Source organism: Zootermopsis nevadensis, unplaced genomic scaffold (genome assembly GCF_977971745.1).
Source record: "Zootermopsis nevadensis isolate Lab colony 2312 unplaced genomic scaffold, Znev_1.0 Znev_ptg000013l, whole genome shotgun sequence".
Lineage (NCBI taxonomy): Eukaryota > Metazoa > Arthropoda > Insecta > Blattodea > Termopsidae > Zootermopsis > Zootermopsis nevadensis.
In genome coordinates this window covers 14,568,603-14,591,071 of record NW_028259145.1, presented here as the reverse complement: position 1 = coordinate 14,591,071, position 22,469 = coordinate 14,568,603, and the positions used below count along the sequence as shown (strand labels likewise).

Here is a 22,469-nt window from a genome sequence, read left to right as displayed (position 1 = left end):
ATACAAAGGAACAATAAACTAACAAAAGAAAAACAGGACAATAAGTGGCTAATACAAAACCATACGACGTAGCACATAAAAGTTGGGTTTCTTACAAGTACAAAATTAGCATACCCCAGTAAAGGGATTGATGAGCGGTTACATAAGCTTTGCTTATTGTAACGTTATGGAGGAATAATAATGTGCTGAGGCACAGTTTATTTTTAACCTAAATTGTATACGGGTGCTCTATCGCGCCTTTAACCCAACAGAAACCAACAAACAAACTGTTCAAATCTTCACGCAAAACATTGTTCTTACATTCAAGATCAAGGATTAAGCTTGCGTCATGCGCATGACGCACAAGTGACAACTTTGTTTCAATAAGCTTACAAAACAATGGAGATGCACTCTTATATAATCAAGTTATAATGAATAAGCCTATTCCCAATTGAAATTATTTAGTGCTGAAGTTAATTTGTTTACTTTTCAACAGGTTTATTAGTTATGCGATTATTTTATAATGCTGTATCAACTGCAGTTTTTATGAAGCTTCACAAAAGACATAAGGCAATAAAGTTTGTGTAAATAACAAATCGTGATCCATTTACAGGGACGTAACTGCATTTACTTGAAGAAATTGCAAACTAGCTTCACCAGGTACCAGATTCTCGGCTGTGAAAACAGTGCGGACTTTTATAAAAGCGGTATTGAAATTTTAATTAGGCATAATTCGGACATATTACTGACTAGATGAGCAACTGCCAACATCCGAAAAAGAACTCTCCTCCATAAAATGAGTGTGAAAGACTCGAGAAAGAAGATAAATTACCACTACTCGACGGCTCGCCTATGTAACGGTTTAAGAAACAGCTAATACAACAGAAAAAGGAAAACAACTCATTCGGAATCTGACATTGAGATTTCATCCAGGGACCAGACTTACGAAGCTTAAACGAATAACAGCTTATGGGCCCGTCTATGTGTACCGCGTCTTTAATCACACTCTTCCAACAATGGCCTTGAAGTCACCGTTTCCTTTGATACCATTCTTGCACTTTCGACGCCGAAATTCAGTGGTAAAACCCCTTGGAAAATGTTTATTTGGAACACACGAGAAGGAAATGGGAGGATAACATTTAGTTGGATCTTGGGAAGGCAGAGTATGAGACTCGGAGGAAGAGTGGAACAATAAAGAGGTGGTCGTGCGAACTGCTGAAGTGAGAGTGACAAGCGTTAATTAACGTAGGGTCTGCTCAGCTGAAACTTTATTACCGTGTTTACAAGAGCATGCCACTGCATCTTGCACTCATCCATCTGAAGCCTGTAAACGCCCTCGCACCCTATTTGTTTAATATCCTTTTTAACATTTTGCTTTCGTCTGCAGCTAGGTTTCCCAAGAGATTTAACCTTCTTTAGGTTTTCTACTAAAATTTTGTACATATTTCTCAACTCAATCTTCGTGCATTTTAGCCGCCTTGATCTGATAAGACACGATTCCTTGCATATACGAACCACAGATCTGAAAAAGTATACCTTTTTTTTGAAACAACAGAAAGGCATGAAAAATTTAACAAATTTTTATCTGTAAGATTTGAGGTTTATGAAGATTTCTGTCTTCTGGGTTGTTGCGCCGTGTAGACTGGTAGATGTTTACCAACGTTTCAGAAGTCATACTGCCTCCGTCATCAGGACTAAGAATGATTATGGAGTCAGCAAGGACCTCTCAAACGTCGGTAAACGTCTACCAGACTACACGGCGCTACAACCCAGAAGATAGGCATCTTTGGACATGAGTTAACGACCAGATTCAAGTTCCCGCCTCTTTAACCCAAGGGAAAGAGCAATTCTTCAGGAGAAAGTGCATCTGGTACTCACTGGCTAGAATACTGTGTGGGTTCCAGAACCGGTCTGCGCGTTACTTGATAGCTCCATAATATATGAAGCGAAATTACAAAGCTTCTCACTATGTAATTTTCTCTGCCCTCACCACTTGTATCTACAGTCAGATCTGAACTGACGAAACTCAACTGAAACCAACCCTACATGACGTGTGTTTCTGGTAAAAATATTAAAAAGAATCACACCGAAATGGCGAGTGCCACGCCTGTAACAGAGACGCAGATCACCGCCCCTGCCCAGGTTGTGAACTGCCACTGACCCCAAAGTCCTCAAGTCTACCAGAGCAGATTAGCCGGCCCAGTATGTAATGGAATGTTACGTGTGCTCTCTGCAGCGAACATTATCTCTCTCAGAACTCCCTGAGTTTCAGACGATTTATTCTAACTCACTTTCTCAAGCACTTTTTAATAGCAATCCATTTCCGACATGTCTCAATTTACGACACTGTTTTGCTCTAGCAGGTCGGCCTTGCTGTATTTTTCATTCCGCAATTAGCAAAAGGACAATATAATTAATCAGACATCTAGATTTTAGGCGCATTGGCAAGGAAGTTGAAAAAAAAATGTGTCTGTTGACTTCGCGACATATGTATGTATTAATATATAACCCTGTCTACCCGCATGTTACAACTCGAGAACAGCTGAACCGATTTTAATAAGGTGTGTTGTTGGAGAATCTTACTATAATTTGTTGACTCATGCCAAATTTAGTTAAAATCGGAGAGTTTCGCATTACTGCGAGCGGAAGTGAATGCGCTGGAATTTGTCCAGCACGCTAGCTTGGTTATTATGGTTACATCGGGAATTTCTAGCCTGTCGCCAACCACGTTTGGAATTATCTATGATGACTCCATTGACCACCCAAAGATCATTGGCCTCTAATAACTTGGACATCACTGGTGCCGTTCTTAAAGGTCAAAAGTCTCACTGTGGCGAAAGAGCCAAAATTGTTAGTCTAGCCGCACTATATAACTTGCTGGCTTAAGCCTCAGTCTACACTAGAAGAAGGTTGATCACATCTGATTAAATTTAATTCTTTGTTTAGGCCCCTGTAACGCCACTTACCCTACTGCAGAGATTACATAACGTCTGGTGCTGTTATACTGGCTTATGTACAGTCCACGACTGTAATCTTGAGACTTGCGGGGTGAGGAGGTGGGGTGAAGGAGGAAGGAGGAAAGTTAGCGTCTGCCTTTAACGCTACGGACTTCCTGCATTCCTTGCAAGTCTCAAGATTACAGTCGTGGACTGCACATGATGAACTGGAAAGGATGTGGAAGGAAGCACTAGTGGTCTATTTTAAAGTAAGTAGGATTTAAGATTTTCACGGCAGATGGTGAGTATGAAGATTTCTGTCTTCTGGGTTGTAGCGCTGTGTAGTCTGGTCGATGTTTACCAACGTTTCAGAGGTCATACTGCCCTGATGACGGAGGCAGCAAGGACCTCTCAAACGTTGGTAAACTTCCAGACTATACGGAGCTACAGCCCAGAAGACAACCATCTTCCTATTTTAAAGGAAGTTCTACAACCCCAGTATTTGCCTGCAGAATATTGGTGAACCCACGAAAACACCTCTTAAAATATAGACTCATGGACCAAAATTAGGACCCGTTACCTCCTGAAGCAGGAATGCGAATTACTCGGACACCGACGGCTCAGTACCGTTAACATCAAAGTCCGTCACCAGACACGATTTCGGGTCTTTCAATCCACCTTTTGTTATTATAACCTATTTCCCTAAAACTTGTCTTAATGTTGTCCTTTGTATCTTGAAATCTTCATCCTACAAAAATTACGTTCTTCATTTCCTTGTATATGCTTGGTCGAAACCCATACTTTAAGTTGATGGCTGCAGGAAAAAGTTACATAAGTGTTGATTTCATAAATGATACTACAATATTCATCGAATATCTGATGACGTTTGAAGGTTTCTGACGATGGTGCGTTGTAATATGTAAAACTGTTCTTCGGAATTCGTCCATCGTCTAAATTAAGAAACCGTAAACATTATATTGTGTTACATAATAGTATACAGCGGGAAATTAAGCCTGTATTATGACATTTCATGAAGTTTCTTCTTGCTTATAAATAGGGACATGGTGACCATACGAACGCAAATACTAAAAACTACGAAACCGACTTGATTATGCGATAAACCGAGAGTTAACTTCTCAATTGATGATGACTGTCTTCGAGAATGTTGCGCCGTGTAGTCTGGTAGAAGTTTATCGACATTTCAGATGTACTTGCTGCTTCTATCACCAGGGCGATGTGTCGGCAAACTTCTGATAGACTACGCGGCGCAGCATCCGAGAATAAATAATTGCAGCCGTCAGAACCTGAAATACAAACTCTTTATAAACTAGCTATTATAACTAAATAAAGATGGCTCCAACTTAACTCACATAATTTTTCTACCTCTCTCTCTCGAAGTAAAAGATCCAATGAGGATAATAGTACAAAGAAGTTCTTGGCCTATGCCAGTAATAGATCATGTTCTATTTTCATGTGATAAATGCCAATGACCTTCGAATTCGCCTCTGACAAATTACAACATGAAAATATATTAGATTTACGGTTTCCGAGGCGCCAGGTATGTTGATATTGGTCTTCTGGAGTGTAACACAATGTGAACTTGTAGGTAAATAAAATAGTTTTGGAGGAACATACGGCCCCCATCTTATGCCCTAAAAACCTACATTGACATATAACTTGAAACATTATAAAATGTGGATTAAACGTGTCTTGCAACGTACTACGTAAAAGATAACCATGATTAACTGAAAGAGCAAAGCCCTTGAGAAGCTAATAGTCTCTTAGACAAAAAGATATTCCCTGTCTTTTATGGAATTCGAAATTTCATTAATATGTTCGTAAGATCCCACCACTAAATTTAATTCTGAGTCAGCTGAATTTAGTCCGCACCTTCACATGCTTTTTCTAATTCATAAAGATACATTTAATACTGTCCTCCTATTCACACCTACGTCACTCAATCAGTCTTTTCGCTTCAGGTTTCCGGCTACAATTTTATATGAATTTTTCATCTTCATGATACGTGCTGCATGTCCCCTTCAGTATCATCCTCCTTTATTTCACAGTCCCCACATATAAACAAAATAACTATTGCATCTAAAACAAACAAGAACTGGTTTACCTTCGTGTAGACTTCTTGTTTACTGTATGCTTGTAAAAATATCCACTCCTATTTGAAACACGACGAAAGAAGGCACTGTTGGTTTTTCCACGTAGCTTTTTGCACTAATAATTTTAAATAACACTTACCAACAAAATAAAATCTGCATAGAAGTAGGCCTATACGCGAAGCAAACAGAATATTGCACACAACTATGTGCAATTCAATACAAATCAAACTATATTTCTAACCTTTCATTCGAGAATGAAGTACATGTTTTCTTTAGTATTTGACGCATCCATAGAACACATTTCAAACAGTTATGTCACAACAGCACAAAACACTTCCATCAACTCGACACAAAATATGTGCAGAGGTTATTCCTTACTACGAACTGTGAATGACTTCAAGAAATCACAACACAACACGAAGGAGTCCAGACTTATACACAGAAAACTTCAATTAAACATAATGAATTTTAAGTTGCATATCGAACGCACAGCGAACTCTTTTTTGTAAGGATCACATAGACCATGATGTTAGAAGTAAAAGCGTTATACAGAATTATTTTAGCGTTTCGTAGCTGCTGTTTCAAGACTTGCCACTCAGGTAGAGGGAGGCGATTACACGTAGGAGGAATTATATCTGCACAAGAGTTACTGCAACAACGATTATTCACAGACATAGTCTGTATATTTCACAAGCAAAGGAAATACAAATAATTGCATTACCTTTATCAGTAGAGTCAAAGTCAGCAATCCACACAAGAATCATTATTTTACAAATGTATGTGTTCTGTTGGATGACCATTGTTCTGAAAGTTTATGGTAACTCTGTACAACAACAACCTGCCATTACTCTCGGTGAAACCAAATCACTATACAACGAACGCTTTTATTTGTCAAAGGAATGAAAGGGACTTTCCTATTGGCTGCAGGAAGTCGTTGCTTTATGGATGAAGAACGCCTTCGCTCCCTCTACCAAACAGGTAGAAATCCCGTGCATAACATCACCTGTCGTGTTCACTAAACCGATGCATATACTACCCATTCTAAATAAGTGTATTATGCACAAACTTTTAGTCTCTTTCCACACATCTTATAATTATACGATAGGGAATCTTTGCTCGGAGATCGGCTATCTGAATTGAAAGTTCTTGAGGCTTCCCTCGGTCCCTAAAGAGACGAACTAGAATAGTGCCTTCAATATGTCACGGCTAAACGATATTTATGATGAAATTAAGAGCGAATTTAATAATAACCGTGTTTTGAGTCCAGAAGGACTGAAAAGCTACATGTCAGATCTACCTTTATCCCCTGGAGAAGCACTTCCATTACACACTGATTAGAAAGATGGGTGGATCTTGTCTACGTTTTGACAACTGTGATAAAGTAAAAAATCCCATTCTGCCTCACCGGATACCAAACTGCGAACGCCAGTGATTAGCTGATTTGCATGGTTCCTGGAAATAGCCATTATTTATTTAATTTCAATCGTGTTAGCAAATAAAGTTAAATTTGGTGTTTTTTAGTTTTTGATGACAATAGTCATCTCATAACATTTAAATTTTGGTTCAAATCTAAACAAATGTAAAATGTACCTCCCATACAAGATCAACTGGTTAAAAATATTTAGGAAAACCATCGCTGTTTATTCTGAGAATCCAACCATTCCCATGCATACACTCCAGGGGCAAAATTTTAAGTTTTATGGTGTGAGATGACGCAAAAATTCACCTACGTAGTCTAAAGTGAAATGGTATCACTGAGAAAAAGCATACATAGGTTTAAAGAATAATTTAACTAACAAATTGGCTTCTGTATTTTGTAGACCCAGCTTAAGGAATAATGGTCGTGATGGATACAAATGGTTGAATGACTGGGGTTCGTTCCCGGAGGACAGCATTTTTCTTCTCGCTGCAACATCCAGACCCGCTCTGGGGCTCACCCAGTCTGCTATCAAATTTGTATCGGAATTCTCTCCTAGGGAGTAAGTGACATTTCAATCCAAACACTGATTCCATGTAGCAAATTCCATCTTTATAACCCACAATTTTCTAAAACTTTCAATAAATTTCAGGCCTCTTATCAAATTCAAAGGACCATAACCGTGTTTAAAAAGATCTCGCCAATGACCCTATCGCGAGCCAGCTGAGCCTCGTGACACCCTATTTCTTCATGATCCATTTCATTTTATTCCCCTATTTGAGAATATGCCTCTCAAATAATACTCTTCTCCTTATGTTTATTCCAAACATTGCTCATAGTTAATTCCACATGTTTTTATAAGTTACGACTCACTTCTAATGGCTTCGTCAAGACATGTTCAGTAAAAGCACGATCAAAACTTAAGTAATTGGAATGGATAGTACATCAACGCTGTAAGGTCTCTAAGCCAAGAAGTCGCAAATGAACCGCAGATCACTTGGCTCATTACAACTGTTCTACAGAATGACACATTCATATATTTCAACGTAAAACGCGAATCTTGCGAGGGTCACATATTTTTCTTTCGTTATACCATTGCAAGTTTAAGATTAAAAAATTTATATTTCCCACAATTTTTCTACTACATTCTTGAAATAACTAAACTTAAATAAGAGTGACACGTATGCTAATTAAACGGTGTAGCACACGAACTTTTATCTCTATTTTCACGCACGTGTCATATGTATTATATACACATTTCAGTAAGACTAAAGAAATATAACATGCTCTTAGAAGCGAACATAATACCTATTAAATAATTTTACCCACTTTTATTCTCAATTGAAACTCAAAATCAGCTCGCACATATGAATCAGATTGGTGGTCCTTTCTGGCAGGCTGATAGTTGTTCAGCTACACAAGAAACTCCCTTAAATTTTGGAACCCAATGGTTAATATCCGTGTTCACAAAAGCCCGACATTGAACCCTATTTTGAGTAACACAAATCCATTTCGTACCATCATATTCTAACAGTGTTATTTCGGGCATTATCCATTACCTGGGACATTTCCGCAGTTGGTTCTGCTCCCGTTTCTTGGATGGTTTTTATTTGCAGGATATTGGCGGCGGTTGAAATCCTACTCGTTATTAGGCTAGTATTCTAACAACAAAAGGACCAGTTGGTTCGGGTAAAGGGGAACTATCGTTTACAACAAGCAACCGTCTCTAAAAGTTTTAATATAACGAGATTTGAAGTTTTCATGGCGGTGAAGATGTCCATATTGGTCTTCTGGGTTGCAACAATTCTTATTGCCCTACATATCCGATTAAATATGTTTAAGTTTATCTAAGTTTTTAACACTCGTGGTTACCCAAGATAACATAAACCTGGCACTGAATTTAATACCGGTAATTTCCAAAGCTTTGACGTTGGTCAATTTGTACAAATAAAAACAATTAAAAATACAGGAATTTCTTTGCTTACTTAAATTGCAGTGCAGGGGCTTATCGTTAAACCAACATTCAGTTAAGCTTAGGATTTAGTGACGTTTCAGCTGTATAGGTCATATATTGTAAAATGAATTTCGATGGCGATAATGGTTTCGAAAGGAGACAATTGTGAGGAACGTCATTAGCCTGGACAGATTCCCAAAATATGGTAATTGAAGAATTCACATAGACCTACAATCAATGAAGTTTTGATTTATTACTTTAGTTCGCAAACATTTGAACTTTGTTAATTTTAAAAGAATTTTTACACACCTTCATGTAATGATTTTGTCCTGTAGTCTGGCAATGCGACAAGAAAACGTACCAGTGTTTTCTTTGACACTAGCATGTAATAGAACTGTTTTTTTTTTTATAATTTTCATCCAATAAAATTAACATTATCAACACAGACCAGAAGCTGGTATGTCCCATTCAATTCTAAATTTGTTTTCTTGGACCATCCTGATGACATACTCTGAAACTAAGATAAAAAGCAATGGTAATAAATCATGTTTCAGACCACGAAATGCATAACAAATTTTTACATATATTGACCATACTATAGGTTTCCCTTAAACACGTGGCATTACTAACAGATAGGTAATGTAACCGCGGTGAAAAATATTTCTCCGAAGTTAAAAGTTCTAGTAGTCTATAGGCTGAAACTACTGCCATTCTTTTGGTAATTATTACTCCATTCAAGTAATATAAATTCCAAAAAAGGATGCTCCAAAGACATGAATTATATTTTATAATTACAAGATAATGGTACCAACTCTATGGAGCAGATGCCTTGTTGAGAAGCGGACAATCATTCAGCTGGTCAAGAAATTTCCTACCTTTTATAGAACTCAGGATCATTACCTTGTTCACAAGAAATCACCACTGGACACTAGACCTTACCCTGAGCTAGGTGAATCCAGTTCATACTCTCAAACCACATATATGATAAAAGCATAATCCCCTAAATAAAAATTATTAAAATGGGCTGCATAATTTTAAAAGATTTTCATTTTAATACACATAATATTTTTCACAGTTACACAAGGAAGGTAAGTAAAGTAAACTCACATGCATATAAAGTGTATGTACAAATTTTATTTTTATTAATATTAATTTTATACATATCACACAACCATACACACTGACGCACACACACACTGCTTCATCAGTCACCACCAAACACCATGGAGAAAATAGTTTCTTCTGTTTACAGCAGCACATACTAGATATTTAAATACAAATAAAACAAAATAAAATCGGATGTCTGAAACTCACAGGCTCCGACTAGTTGCAAATCTTGTATGACTGACTTGCCCTTGATTTTGTACATAGGATTTCTTCATAGACCTCTGACTTTGTTTCTCGTGGCATTTCCTGCCAAGAAAACTGTAATAAGCCTACTGTATGGCATATCACTATTAAAAGTGATCAATCATTTCTTTACACGCAATTTCCATTTATAACAACCAAATCTTAGAAAATATTCCACACACTGTCACAAGGAATTCTTAACAACACAATCCGTTAATGAACATCATTGTAACTGGGGCCATATACGGCGTTCATCTGATAAATCATAGCACGACCAAACCCCTCAGACCCCACGAAACATACCAATAGCTCAGTCTACTCCGTCCTCATAATCTCGTATCGAACTTTCGCTAAAGCTACATTTATTATAATTTTTATTTTGGTGTTTCTTTTTGAAATGAAAAGTTAAGAAATGAAGATGCTGAAACAACAATATTATGTCACTGAAGTATATTTAGGGATGAAAAATGTTGGAACAGAGCAATTCCATCTGAAATAGACATCTCTAATATCCTGTTCATAAACAGGTAGGAAATGAACCACAATCTCATCTTAAAGGTAAGATTTATGTATGAAGCTACCACATTACAGTTCTTACTCACTGCAAGCGCACTGAAATAAATTTTCTTGCTAAGAACAAATGATTTTATTAATTAACAGACCAATGTTAATATCAGCAAGCTGAACAGTATTCTGATGAATCACAGCGCTACATAACCGTTGATTCAGACCAGTAAAAATTATTCTGCAAGCAAGGGTAAGGCGGAATGTTTGGACAACAGTAAAAAAAACAATTCACAATTAGAATAACGAGATTAACACTGAATTTGCTACATCAATGCAAAGCACAAGAAAAAGCCAATAAAAAAAGATATTATTAAAGTTTAGACATAACCTAAAAGTAACAATACTGACAAAGACAAGTAGCTAATTGTTAGTTATAAATTCTTCTATAGAGTTCTCTGATGTTTTAAGAGACCAAAATTCATTTTAAAAACCAAGTCATGGAGTTTAAACTCCAATTACATTAAAGTGGTTTAATTTTAAAGAAAAATAGGAAAGTTGCCCGCATCTCTGTTTCAACACCGAGGCAAAACTTGCAGCATACAGGCTAATAAATGAAAATGTTTTTTCTATTATTCCATTCAATTTATATGTAACTAAGCAAATCTGTTTCTTTTAATTTCCTCCTTTAAAGTTGTTCATAAAAAATGCCCTTCTCGTGACAGTTCTCTAAAACACTCACTATGGTTTGACTCATTTACCTGCTACATCTGATTGGAAGATTCGCTTACAGCATTGGTTCACACTGACATCAGCAGTCTCTGTTCCACGTCATTCAAACACTGCTGTCCCTTATCTTCCAACATAGACACTTACAAAACTGAAACACCGCTATCAGAACAATGATCAGTTGCAGAATTTCTACATTGCAGCGCCCAATTACAATAATGCCATAAGCACAAAATATCCAGTGATCTATAGTCACATCCTGGTACAATACACAAAAGTAAACCATGTATAATTAATTACTTCAGGAGGATCTTTCTACGTGTTACTAGAATGTCATCTAGTCTCTAACCCCGTAACTTCATAACCCAGATCTGTGACTAGTTCTTTACATCACTGTTCTACATTAGAAGCATAAAATTTAAACATAAGTCAAATATGACCAAATTCCAAATTATATTTAAGTTAACATGAAACCTTCAAGTGAAAAGTCTTTGTTGCCACAGTCCTGTTCTCTGAAAATATTGTATCATGTGGCTTTAAGATACCAAGTAAATGATAACCAACAGAATCAAAGGTAAAACTAAAAAGTATTACAAGATTTGAAAGACATTTTTGAAATTACATTGCAGTATGTTGACATCTTCTGGGATACATTTCTGTGTAGACTTGTAGGTAGACACCAACACATTCATCTTCAGGGATGCAGTATTTCCTCTGAAATGCTGGCATTTATCTAACAGTCCACATGGAATTTCAACCCATAAGACCAACATCAACATCTTCAATGCTCAGAGAACCTCAAATGTCAACACTGATTATATTTTAACAATATCAAAATTTGGCACAACTGTGCAAGAAACTTTTTTCTTTAGAATAGGACAATATATTTGTTGGCTATCTACACACATACAATTTTAATTTTAATTTGTGGTGGGTTATGAAATTCATAGGACCATTCGGCCACAAGATGAAACTCCAGCAAAACATCGGAGAAGCAAAGTATGATCCTGTGAGTGATGTTCAGATCACCACCATGCAGGCAAAAATGTAAATGCACCAGCAAAAGTGACAAACTTTCACGTGCTTCAGTGTCACCCTTGAATGATTCCTGAATTGAGAAAGTTATGGTGTACAATGAGTAGCATCATAAATCTGAAAACATATATATATTTATACACACATTATTCTAAAAATATTTCAGATTACTATGGTGGAAATACTGCAGGGACTTTCCCAACATTATTGCAGTTGTTGGTGTGGTTTTAATTAAAACATTAATTTGCTGTATGTCCATCTTTCACAGCAGAAGGTGCTGTTACTTCGAATTATAAGCTTCAAGTTACATAGTTAACTGTGCTTCATCTGCAACACTGAAAACCTGGCACAACTTTAGAAATACTGGAAGCATAACCATCAGTATCAGATCACAAAGCAGTTCATCCAGAGATGACCAAACAGTGCAACAGCATCAGCAGGTAGAGGAAACGTAAGGCAAAACCAATATCACGCACACTATGAAGAGTACATCCTTTACGAATGTTACAGCCCAAACCACAGCCTTGCTCAGTGTACCTTCCCCAATTAACATGTTCTTCTACTGCAAAAACTGAAAATTCACTAGGAAGGATGAAATACGAAGCCATAATTTATCTGTTTTATTAAAACACTTCAGGATGCTTCATATAAAGACCAAATGAAAAGAAAACACACAGAATGATATGCTGTTCCATAATAGTTCAATTGGTCAGCCTTGTTTGCAAACAAAAATTCTAATCGTTTGAGACGTCCTATCAAAATCAACTGTTATAACCTGCACAATTTTATTTCCTTTATATGATCTTCTGTCTTTTTACAGTATTGCCATATTTTAGTAATATCTGATGCTACACATTGTGCTTACCTTAAACAGATTTTATTTTATAGTTACTGTCAAAAAACATCAAACCAGAGATGCTATTTCTATTAAACATAAATAATCCAGTCTTAGTTCAAGATTTCACAAATGTTGCAGAATATCCTCGCTGATCTGAAAAATAATCACATATTGTAATATTGAACTTCCTTATCACAATGTGATCTTATCAACAGGACAAGTAACTGTAAAGCTGTAGCCAGGTCACAATACTTGGACATGAGTAACAAACTCAGCAATATGGTAACTAATCACCGTGGCTTACTGAACAGTGTTTAGTTAACATTGATACTCATGCTATTGCAATTCAGTGGCAGCAGATTTTTGAGATTCCCTTAATCTCAGTTGAAGTGGAACTTAAACTGGAAAGGACTACCATGGAAGTGATGGTGAAATGGGTTAAAGCCTTGATTTCCTTGAGCTTCGGGGTCCAACGGATCTTCACCATTGTCATACTTCTCACGTTTATCTGCAAAACATACATATGCACACATCCAAATATTTCAATGCATGGAATATACTAAAAGTTTCTTATATTATTCCACATTATATAAACAAAGCTTCAAAATACACAATTGTGTTTCTTCATGAGAATATTACATCAAACTGTCTTAAAGAACTGAAAGCAAACTTAAGAATGGAGGTAACTGCAACACTGGGCAACACGGAAGTGTTCGAAGTTATTGTAATTAACTCTTATTGTCCATGTGATCCAGCTGACCGTGTGTCACAGTAGCACACCACTAAACCATTACCCATGAAACTAAAGTCTAGCTGACAGCCCCATAATAAAGTGATATAAATCCCCTATTCCAGTACATCAAGTGTTAAATACTAGAAAATACTAGCTCTTTTAAATTTTATAAGGTGCAGCATATTTAATCCACATATTTCAACTTTCTCTGGGTAAATGTCTGGTTTGACAGACCAGTTCATATCTTAAAAATTATACATCTATATACAAAGGATAAGAGAGCATCAACTGTCATATCCAAACAAGGAAATTCATAAAGCATTTGTGAACATTTCATTCAGTTGAGAAGGAATTTCAATTATCTAGTGTACAACTGGTATTTCAGATCTGTTCAACCAAATCTGTCCTCAGCGGTAGCAGATTTTAACCACAGCCTAAGTTTCAACTTTGTCCATACTTCACTATTGCTGTGATATAAGTATAAATATAGCATGACATAACATCTATGATACATTGGCTATGGCATTCATTTTGTACATCTAACATAAACCACTAGGAAAGATAATGTAGATTAATATATAAGAAACTATAATCTGCATGGGTCTCTCACCCTAACATATGAACAAAGACTGAGGATAACTGAGAACAAAGTGTTTAAAATATTCTTCAGTTTGTTAATCTTATACAGCAGTGGTATTCAACCTTTTTTGTTTGCGTACCCCCAGATATAATTTCCCTTCAACTTTGTACCCCCAAAGTTGTTAGTGTATAATTCAAGTTGTACACAGTATATAATCTACGTCTAAAATAAATTACATCCAAAATAATGTGTTAAATCTGGTCCTGATTATTCAGTGCTTATCATAAAATAATATTTTTTTAAATTTCACTTACCCCCATAAGATGTCTTCGCATACCCCCAGGGGTATACGTACCCCAGGTTGAATACCACTGATATACAGTATGCTGAAATCTTACAGGACAGGATGTGCATTTGTGCAGCTAACCTAAAATAAGGCTCACCTGGATCTGTTAATACTTCTTTGGCCGCTGCTATATCTATAAATTTTTTCTCTGCTATTTTCTTTTCATCACCTTGAAAATTATCTGGATGCCATTTCTGAGCAGCTTTCCTGTAATTAAAATTGCATCAATGGCCAACAAAGATATCAGACAGAAACAGATAACAACTGTGCGGTGGTACATAATGTTGTTCAGTTCATAAAAAAGGCAATATAAGTGTTATATGATCTATAGATTTTGCAGCAACTAAACTCAATGAAGTCTTCACGGGCAATCAGCCACATCAGGTGACATTTTGAGAGTTGTCTTGGTCATCATCATTAGGGATCTTAATGTCTGTAGAGCCCAGGCTGTCTCACATATATGTGCTACTCTAAACTCTCAATTTCACTACAAATAGAGATCACAAAATGACCCTACTATGGATAGATGATAAATATTCAGTATTCTTATTCTTACCTATAAGCCTTAATGATATCCCTCTTGTTGGCCGTTCTGGTAACACCTAGTATTTTGTAATAATCCCGCCGTTCTGCCTGCTTTTGAAGCTTTTGAGCACGCTGCTTGCCTTCCTTGGCTCGATTAAAGTTCTCGTCCAACTCTAATGCCTCCTGATAGTCATGTATAGCTAGTAAGAAGCAAAATGTCATCTGTCATCAACCTTTGACTTTGGCAGAATATCATCAGTCACCAACTATATATAAAAGCTAACAAATTAAACTATAATCATTGTAATTCAATTTTAAAACATAATGGAATCTTGGAAGGAAGAGAACAAAACTGTGTGGCCTTCTCAAGTGCTGATTCCCACTTTAGTTACTATTCTGGATATGCATATGCATGTGTATATATATATATATATATAAAAGCAAAGCTGTCTCGCTATATGCCATGTAGGCACTTGGGGCAAAAGGAGACACAGTTCCTATTAATTTTTAACCTTGGCACTAGATAAGGGTAAGAGGTCAGCATCATGCCCTGGCTGTGATTTATCCTCAGTAAAGGACCCTGATACCCATTGGATAGGAAGCTAGGTGGGCCCCATAGCCGATATGGATGCAGAGGTGAGAGGAAAAATCCTCTGCCTCTGTCATGGATCAAATCCCAATGATCCAGTCCATAGCAGTCACTATAATGACTAAGCTACCTGGCTCCCTTACTATTCCTGGTTGCAGATCAAAAATATAATACTGTGGCATGAGGTGGAAAATGCTAGAATCTGTTTCATAGAAGAAAATGAAACTAATATTGACAAAAGCTGTAACATTGGTGATGGTGTTGGCATATAAATAAACAAAGCTATAAGATGTATGTAAATGGATTCTTAATGCCTCACAAACAATTTATCCTGGATTCATGACAAGACATTCAAAATTCACAGGTCTCTTGATGTAATGGACAGAACTGAAGGTAATGGTACCACTTGTGGTAACAAACACTATTTACTCACTAGACACCTAAATACATACCATCATCAAACATTTCACTATTTATATAGGCCTCCGCTCTGTCACAGTACACTCTCGGGTCTTTATTGATCTCAAGAGCCTCTCGACAGCTCTGAAGACTTAGTGTCAACTGATCACTATGTAGATAACAGTGACACAACTTCTCTTTTGCCAAGAAGATTATCATCTTCACTGATGTTTCCAATTTCAGCACCTGTAACAGCAAAGTTATTCATATCTATCTGATGTAACAGTAACAAACACTGTGAGATTTTATAGTCTTCACCTCTCCCTTTAACTCAAAGAATTTCTGAATAATAGGCAGAGGATAACATATAACAGCAGAGTAGAAGTACAAGGGGAAAGATTAAAAAAGGCTGGCTTGCAAGTACCTGTGAAGATGACTGTTTTCAATAAATTCAGCATAAAAAGAAATGCGCTAAGATACGAGATGTATTCTGTATACTCACTCCGTGATTTAGAACATCAATCTGTGCAGGTAAAAAATATGACTAAAGCCCACTTACGCCAACACAGAAGAATCAGAAAGATACATACATTGTTCTCACCTTGTTTGCATTATCAATACAATCTTGATAGTCTTTACTGTTTATGTCTTCCTGAGCATCGCTGATAAGCTTATCCACCTTCTTTACAATCTTATAATGGGGGAAACAATCTTCATGCTCTGGGTCCAACCTCAGACATTCCCGAACTTCCCTACAAACATATACATAAAGCATTTAAAAGTATGTCATATTACGTCATTACAAGTGCTACAGTCAGGCCACAGCTTATGCCTTCCTTCATGCATCAGCAGTGCCCTGCACTACTGTTGCATGCTTTCAGAAATGTGAATCTTCATGCAGAAGGGAGATATGAACATAATACATAATGGAAAATTCACATAAAATTAAACAAAAGCTGAGGAACAGCCCAAAACAGTACATTATACTAATGATACAAGCACTACAGCAAGAAATAAGTAAGTTCTAGTAGCATCTACAACATCAGCGAAATAAATCGTATGAATACATCACCCTTCAATTCTCAATGTCACACAAAATAATTACTTACAGAATTATGAGATTAAACAATTTCCTGACAAAACTAAACCTTTAAGTGCTCTTATACCTGACAATTTCTATCAGAATCATCAAAACTTGCAATGACTGATAAAAAATACTGTGGAAAGTAGTGTGAAATATTGAATTATACAATAAGCTAAGGAAATAATAAATTTAGGGACTGTGAGTATAATAACAAAATTCCTGGAAATGATAGCCACTGGACAGGAATGGTTTATAATGCTACAGACCAAATTGCATGCAGTAACACACTGCTCCCAGAGTGCCCTGACAAGTATAGCATGAAAGCACTAGACATTTTTAGTCATTACCACTACGAGGAAATCCTATTTATTCTAATGAATGGACATTACAGTTGAATGGTTAGCACTCCTGCTTTGTATTTTGAAGGTTCCAGCTTTGAAACTTAGCTTACAGGTATTTTATGGTTTTCTTTAATCTCTCCAGGCAAATGCTACAATAGTACCCTAAAACAGGCCATGAACACTTCCTTCCGTACTCCAAATTCATCATTCTCAAATTGTCGTATCATTCAATGCTATATAATCAGCAAAGTTAAAAAAGCACTGTTAAATAAATGATCATACAGTGAATACATACTTCAGTGATTCACTAGGTTCTCCACGCTGATAGTACAGAGTAGCAAGCTTAAAGAAACCTGCAGTGTTGTCCGACTGCAGTTTGGTTGTAGACCGTATGTCAGATATGGCAGACATTGTGTCTCCCACAGCTACATGGCAGTCTGCACGTAATTCACGCAGAGCAGATGACCAGGGACATACCTACAGCATCACATAAACAAAAATATTATAATAGCTGTATATGAAATTTCTCATGTGACATTGTCACATTATTTAATCTTAGTTTAAAACTGAATAATTTAGAGTAAACTGACTATCTCACTAAAATTCTGAACTGAAACTTAATACTCTTAAAATTTATTATGCATCAGGTCAAAGCCATTCCATATGAAATCACAAATGTGTTGCAGTTGAGTAATTATTTTGATTTATTTTTTCCTATGTCATGCGTGAAACTCTTAAAACAAAATCGGGGAGTTGTACTTTTGACCCCTACTGATTCAAAGGTCACTGAAACCACTGAAATTGGCATATATAAGGTACTTCATTACTATAAGCACTGGTCCTTATATAAGTATATATGACAATTTTGCATGTGTGTTCTCAAGAACATGTGTCCTCATGCAACAGCATGGAGACTCAGTTCTTGCTTCATTTGTTTTCTGTAACTGACCTCTATAATCTTTGTAATTAAGTCAATGGCTGCTTTGTAATCTCTTCCTCGGACCAAAGATTTGGCCACAGAAATATCTTCTCTTGTTGGTTCCACTTTGTTAAGACCATGCTGAGCATCTTCATTATATGGATCGTCCTCCAGCTGGAAAAAAATAATAATAAATAGTACAGGGAAGTGTAGATCAATAATCTGCCAGTTTTATTAAAGCTTTTATAATCATCCTTAGAAACCATACACGTTATTTTCAATTTATATGCAACAGTACTTCAGAAATATATAACTGGCATGGATGAGACTACATTTCCTGAAAACCCAAACTGCTGCTGTCAGGCTCCAACAATATGAAATGATTAAGCCATCCAATAATGTGTCATTTGGTCACATTATGAAACTGTACCATTTTAAGGGCTGATAACAGAAAAAATAGGAATAACAATTTTATAAATCAATCACATTCATTCCAATAAATAAAATATTGGACCATCTGCACCAAGTTCAATTTCAGAAAACTCAGAGAATTTAAAAAGCTTTAAATTTAAGACTACTGAAATTTGTTCCTGCTGATCCTCTTCAGACTGGTTTGAGTAGGATTGCAGGCCAGTGCCAGTTCACAAACCACGTATGTAAATTTTAAATAACAATGAATGTTGATGCAGAAGCCAATAACAAACTCTTACCACTTTCTTGAAATCTGCCTTTGCCTCATTCAATTGTGCTTGCTTCAGATGAACAATTCCTCTTTGTAATCTTGCCTGAAAACAAACATTTTGGTTAATGAACTAAAGCAGCCTGTACCTTTACCTAATTCCAAAGAACCTGTTTCAAGAAAATTAAACTGTTTATTATTAATAATTGTACAAAAATATTAATATATTACAAACCATCAATTTTTTTTAAAATTCCTGTACACTATTTTAAGCAGCCACATGGATTTTAAAATGACTGATAATTATGCACAACAATCTGAAATAATCCCAGCACTAGACTAAATAGCATATGCTTGACAATAAACCAGAAGCGAAAGAATGGATACAGAGTTAACACCATACACACAATTCAAATACTACCATAGTTAAACTGGCCATATATGTGGTTATAGTACTCATAATTAGCAAACAGATCATTTTATGCATTAAATCCTATATAACTGGCTGCCTTATGATGAAACCACTGTGGACACAGATCACGTTATGCAGTAAACTGTATATAGTCTTTAGCAACCACCATAGAGGATAAAAGGTAAATTGAGGATAAAAGGATGTTATAATACATCTACACACTGAAAAACTATATGTTAATTCAAATAGTAGCTACAACTTTCTAGTTCTTTGGCAATATTAGTATAAACACAGAATCAAACATACAGGAAAGAGTAATAACACTTCCTTGTTATATTCAGTGTCCATAGTACACTGGTCCACCACCACAATAGACACAATGTAGTTGACTGAATTATCATAATTAAATAAATAACATAAAAAATTAATTAACTTTCACTCAAGTGCCAATATCAGTGCTACTGAAAATACTCACTGAGCTGAAGTCAGGTTTCAACTGCAGAACTTTGTCCAGATCCATGAGAGCAAATTTGGACTTGCCTAATGCCAGATAGACTGTTCCTCGTTTGAAGTAAGTCAGATAGTTATTTGGATCACCCTCTTGAAAAATTAAACAAATAGTGAAACTTAAATAAAAATTCTGAAATAATACAAATGTGGCAATGTTATGTATCAACTAATTTCAAGTGTAAATGGAACATAGTGCAAACACATAATTAACACTTGAAAGATGAATGGTAGCTATATGTACCAAGTGCTTTTACAATCAACTCTGCATTTTGTATCTATTGGTTTCAAACAATTCTCAGTGTAAACTGTGATTATTTCCTTAAACAGCATCTATCAGCAGTATGGAATTAATCATTAAATATTATTTTGATGAGCTTTAGATTTATTAGGCTAACAATGGTTACTTAGCATAGACATTAGTCAATAATTGAATTGAAAATAAATGTATTCTGACAGAATAACCTAAAGAAAAAAACACATTTTATAGAAATCAGATATACTCTAAACTGTAGACTGGTGTACTCTTTGAAAAACACTTAAATTCCAAGTATGTTCTTTATGCCTCATCACAGATCATAACTTCAGCATAAAAACCAAGGGAATAATAAATGCAACAAAAGTATCCAAGATCACTGTTGTGACAGCATGCTTCAAGGTCACTGCTGTAACACTGTGATGGTCAATGAGACAGACAAAACATGGATGGGTCCATAAGATATTCTTCACTTATACTAAACTGTAAAGAACACTTAAAACAGTATGATGGCTCCACCAGTTTGTACTACATGTGTTTCATTAAACTTGGCCAGTTCATAAGCACACATGACCCAAATTCTTAAATCACTATATCACAACACTCTTATACATCATCATACATGTAAATGTACCCAGTAAGTCCTGCAGTCAAATTCAAATGACCATTTCCATCCATATATTTTCTAATTAATTATTCATTAATCAGCCAATCATGCAACACTGAGCTATGAAGTGTTGCTAAATAAACCATAAATAAATACCAGTATAAATTAATGTAAACCCTTTCTTTCAGTAAACTCTTTCTTTAGTGCATATGGTGCACGAATAAATTTAGTAATATTATATTCTTATCAATTACAATTATGTAGCATGACTTCATACCAGATTTTGCAAAAGTGTTTTTGTTAATCGCACATATATACTGTTTACCAACACTATCAGACTCACCTACAGCTGCATGGTAATGTGACAATGCATCCTGTAACTGCCCTCGACTTAATAAGTCTCTCCCCATCTCTAAATGTTTATCTACTTCACTTTGTGATGTAGTGCCACAAACTATAACAAAAAAGGAAAGTACATAACTTAAAACAGAAAACTCTACCATCATTTACGCAAACTACTTCAAAGTTGCTCAAAAGTTGTAATATCTGAATGAATGATGGGAAAACCTAAACCTAATGTGGCAAGAGAGCGTTAGCGGCTTCCAATATGATAAATCAACCAACAGTTTATATGAACGCTGCTCAAACTTTCGTTTGAAATAACTGGTACATAATTTACCGAATATTTTAATGTACAATAATACTTTGTGTCTAAAAGCTACATTAAAGGTTAGAAACCAAACATACCATCATATGTCAAATCTAGAACTAAAAGAAACACCCAAGCGGAACATATTCGCCATGAAGAAGATTGCCAGCAGTCCATTATTACGCTCCAACTATTTAATGGAGGAAACTGTATTGCAATAACCTACAATATCAATGCTAACACTTAAATTCTCATATTTCACGAAGTTCCGATTCTAATCAGTGGTTGACACCACCTCCATGGCGACATGATATTCGTGGTCTATTGTGATTGGTTGTTGAAAGCATGGCCCACCGTCCTTCCCCACAGCAACATTGGACAGAAAAGTTGATAGCATGAGTAGAGACATCACTGTATCATCTTCAGAAACAGCAGATCATCTGTAATCGAGCTAGTAATAACACGACGGCTATGGAGTTGTGGTGGCGGCGTTCCGTTGGTAAAAACGTTACCTGTTATTGCAACACGTGGTAAATTTTCATTATTCTGGCTTTGCATAGGAACTTATTCCGTCATTGGGGGCAAAAGCGAACTTGTTTGTTTGGTGTCACTTTTTATCAGGTGGAGGAAGCCGGTACCTCCATCTAAAGCTAGAAAATGAAAAAAATCCATGCACATCAATCTACAACAATCTGTAAGATTCAAGAAAGAGTTCTGAGTGACTGTGACCCTAAAAATGTGAATATGGATCACTATTGAACTCCTATAGAATACACGTGGACACGTTTGTCCTGGATTGTTGTTTATGATAATTGTTTTAAGTGTGTGTTATGTCACACACTCAGGGTAAAACAGGCATAGAAGCTTACCCACACTCACATTTATTCTGTACAGATATTTGTTGTGTGACTTTTTGGCTGTTCATTTGGAATTATATTCCCATTGAGATTATTTTAAAATTATATATGAAAAAAGTAAAGCTGTCCCACT

The 22,469-nt window shown here is 36.0% G+C and overlaps 2 protein-coding genes across 4 annotated transcripts in view; both read right to left on the bottom strand.

Annotated features, from left to right (window-relative positions):
* Positions 1-5,849, bottom strand: part of LOC110836884 (uncharacterized) — a 75,695-nt gene extending 69,846 nt beyond the window's left edge. Inside the window, exon 1 of one of the 3 annotated variants that reach the window (XM_087348886.1) lies at positions 5,748-5,849. The gene's annotated coding sequence lies outside the window, so the exon portion shown is untranslated. Of the gene's footprint in view, positions 1-5,037; positions 5,168-5,267; positions 5,582-5,747 lie in introns of those variants that run through there. The other 2 variants (XM_022078574.2, XM_022078575.2) reach the window with 2 other exon arrangements.
* A 3,662-nt stretch (positions 5,850-9,511) lies between these two features.
* Positions 9,512-21,812, bottom strand: P58IPK (dnaJ homolog subfamily C member P58IPK). The gene is made up of 11 exons (XM_022078618.2): positions 21,578-21,812; positions 21,174-21,284; positions 19,936-20,060; positions 19,080-19,154; positions 18,400-18,543; positions 17,746-17,927; positions 16,627-16,777; positions 16,079-16,271; positions 15,069-15,237; positions 14,610-14,719; positions 9,512-13,361 (listed from the first exon to the last, which is right to left on the bottom strand). The coding sequence occupies exons 1-11, from the start codon at positions 21,654-21,656 to the stop codon at positions 13,234-13,236; spliced, it is 1,467 nt and encodes a 488-aa protein (XP_021934310.1). The 5' UTR covers positions 21,657-21,812; the 3' UTR covers positions 9,512-13,233.
* Positions 21,813-22,469: the final 657 nt, after the last annotated feature.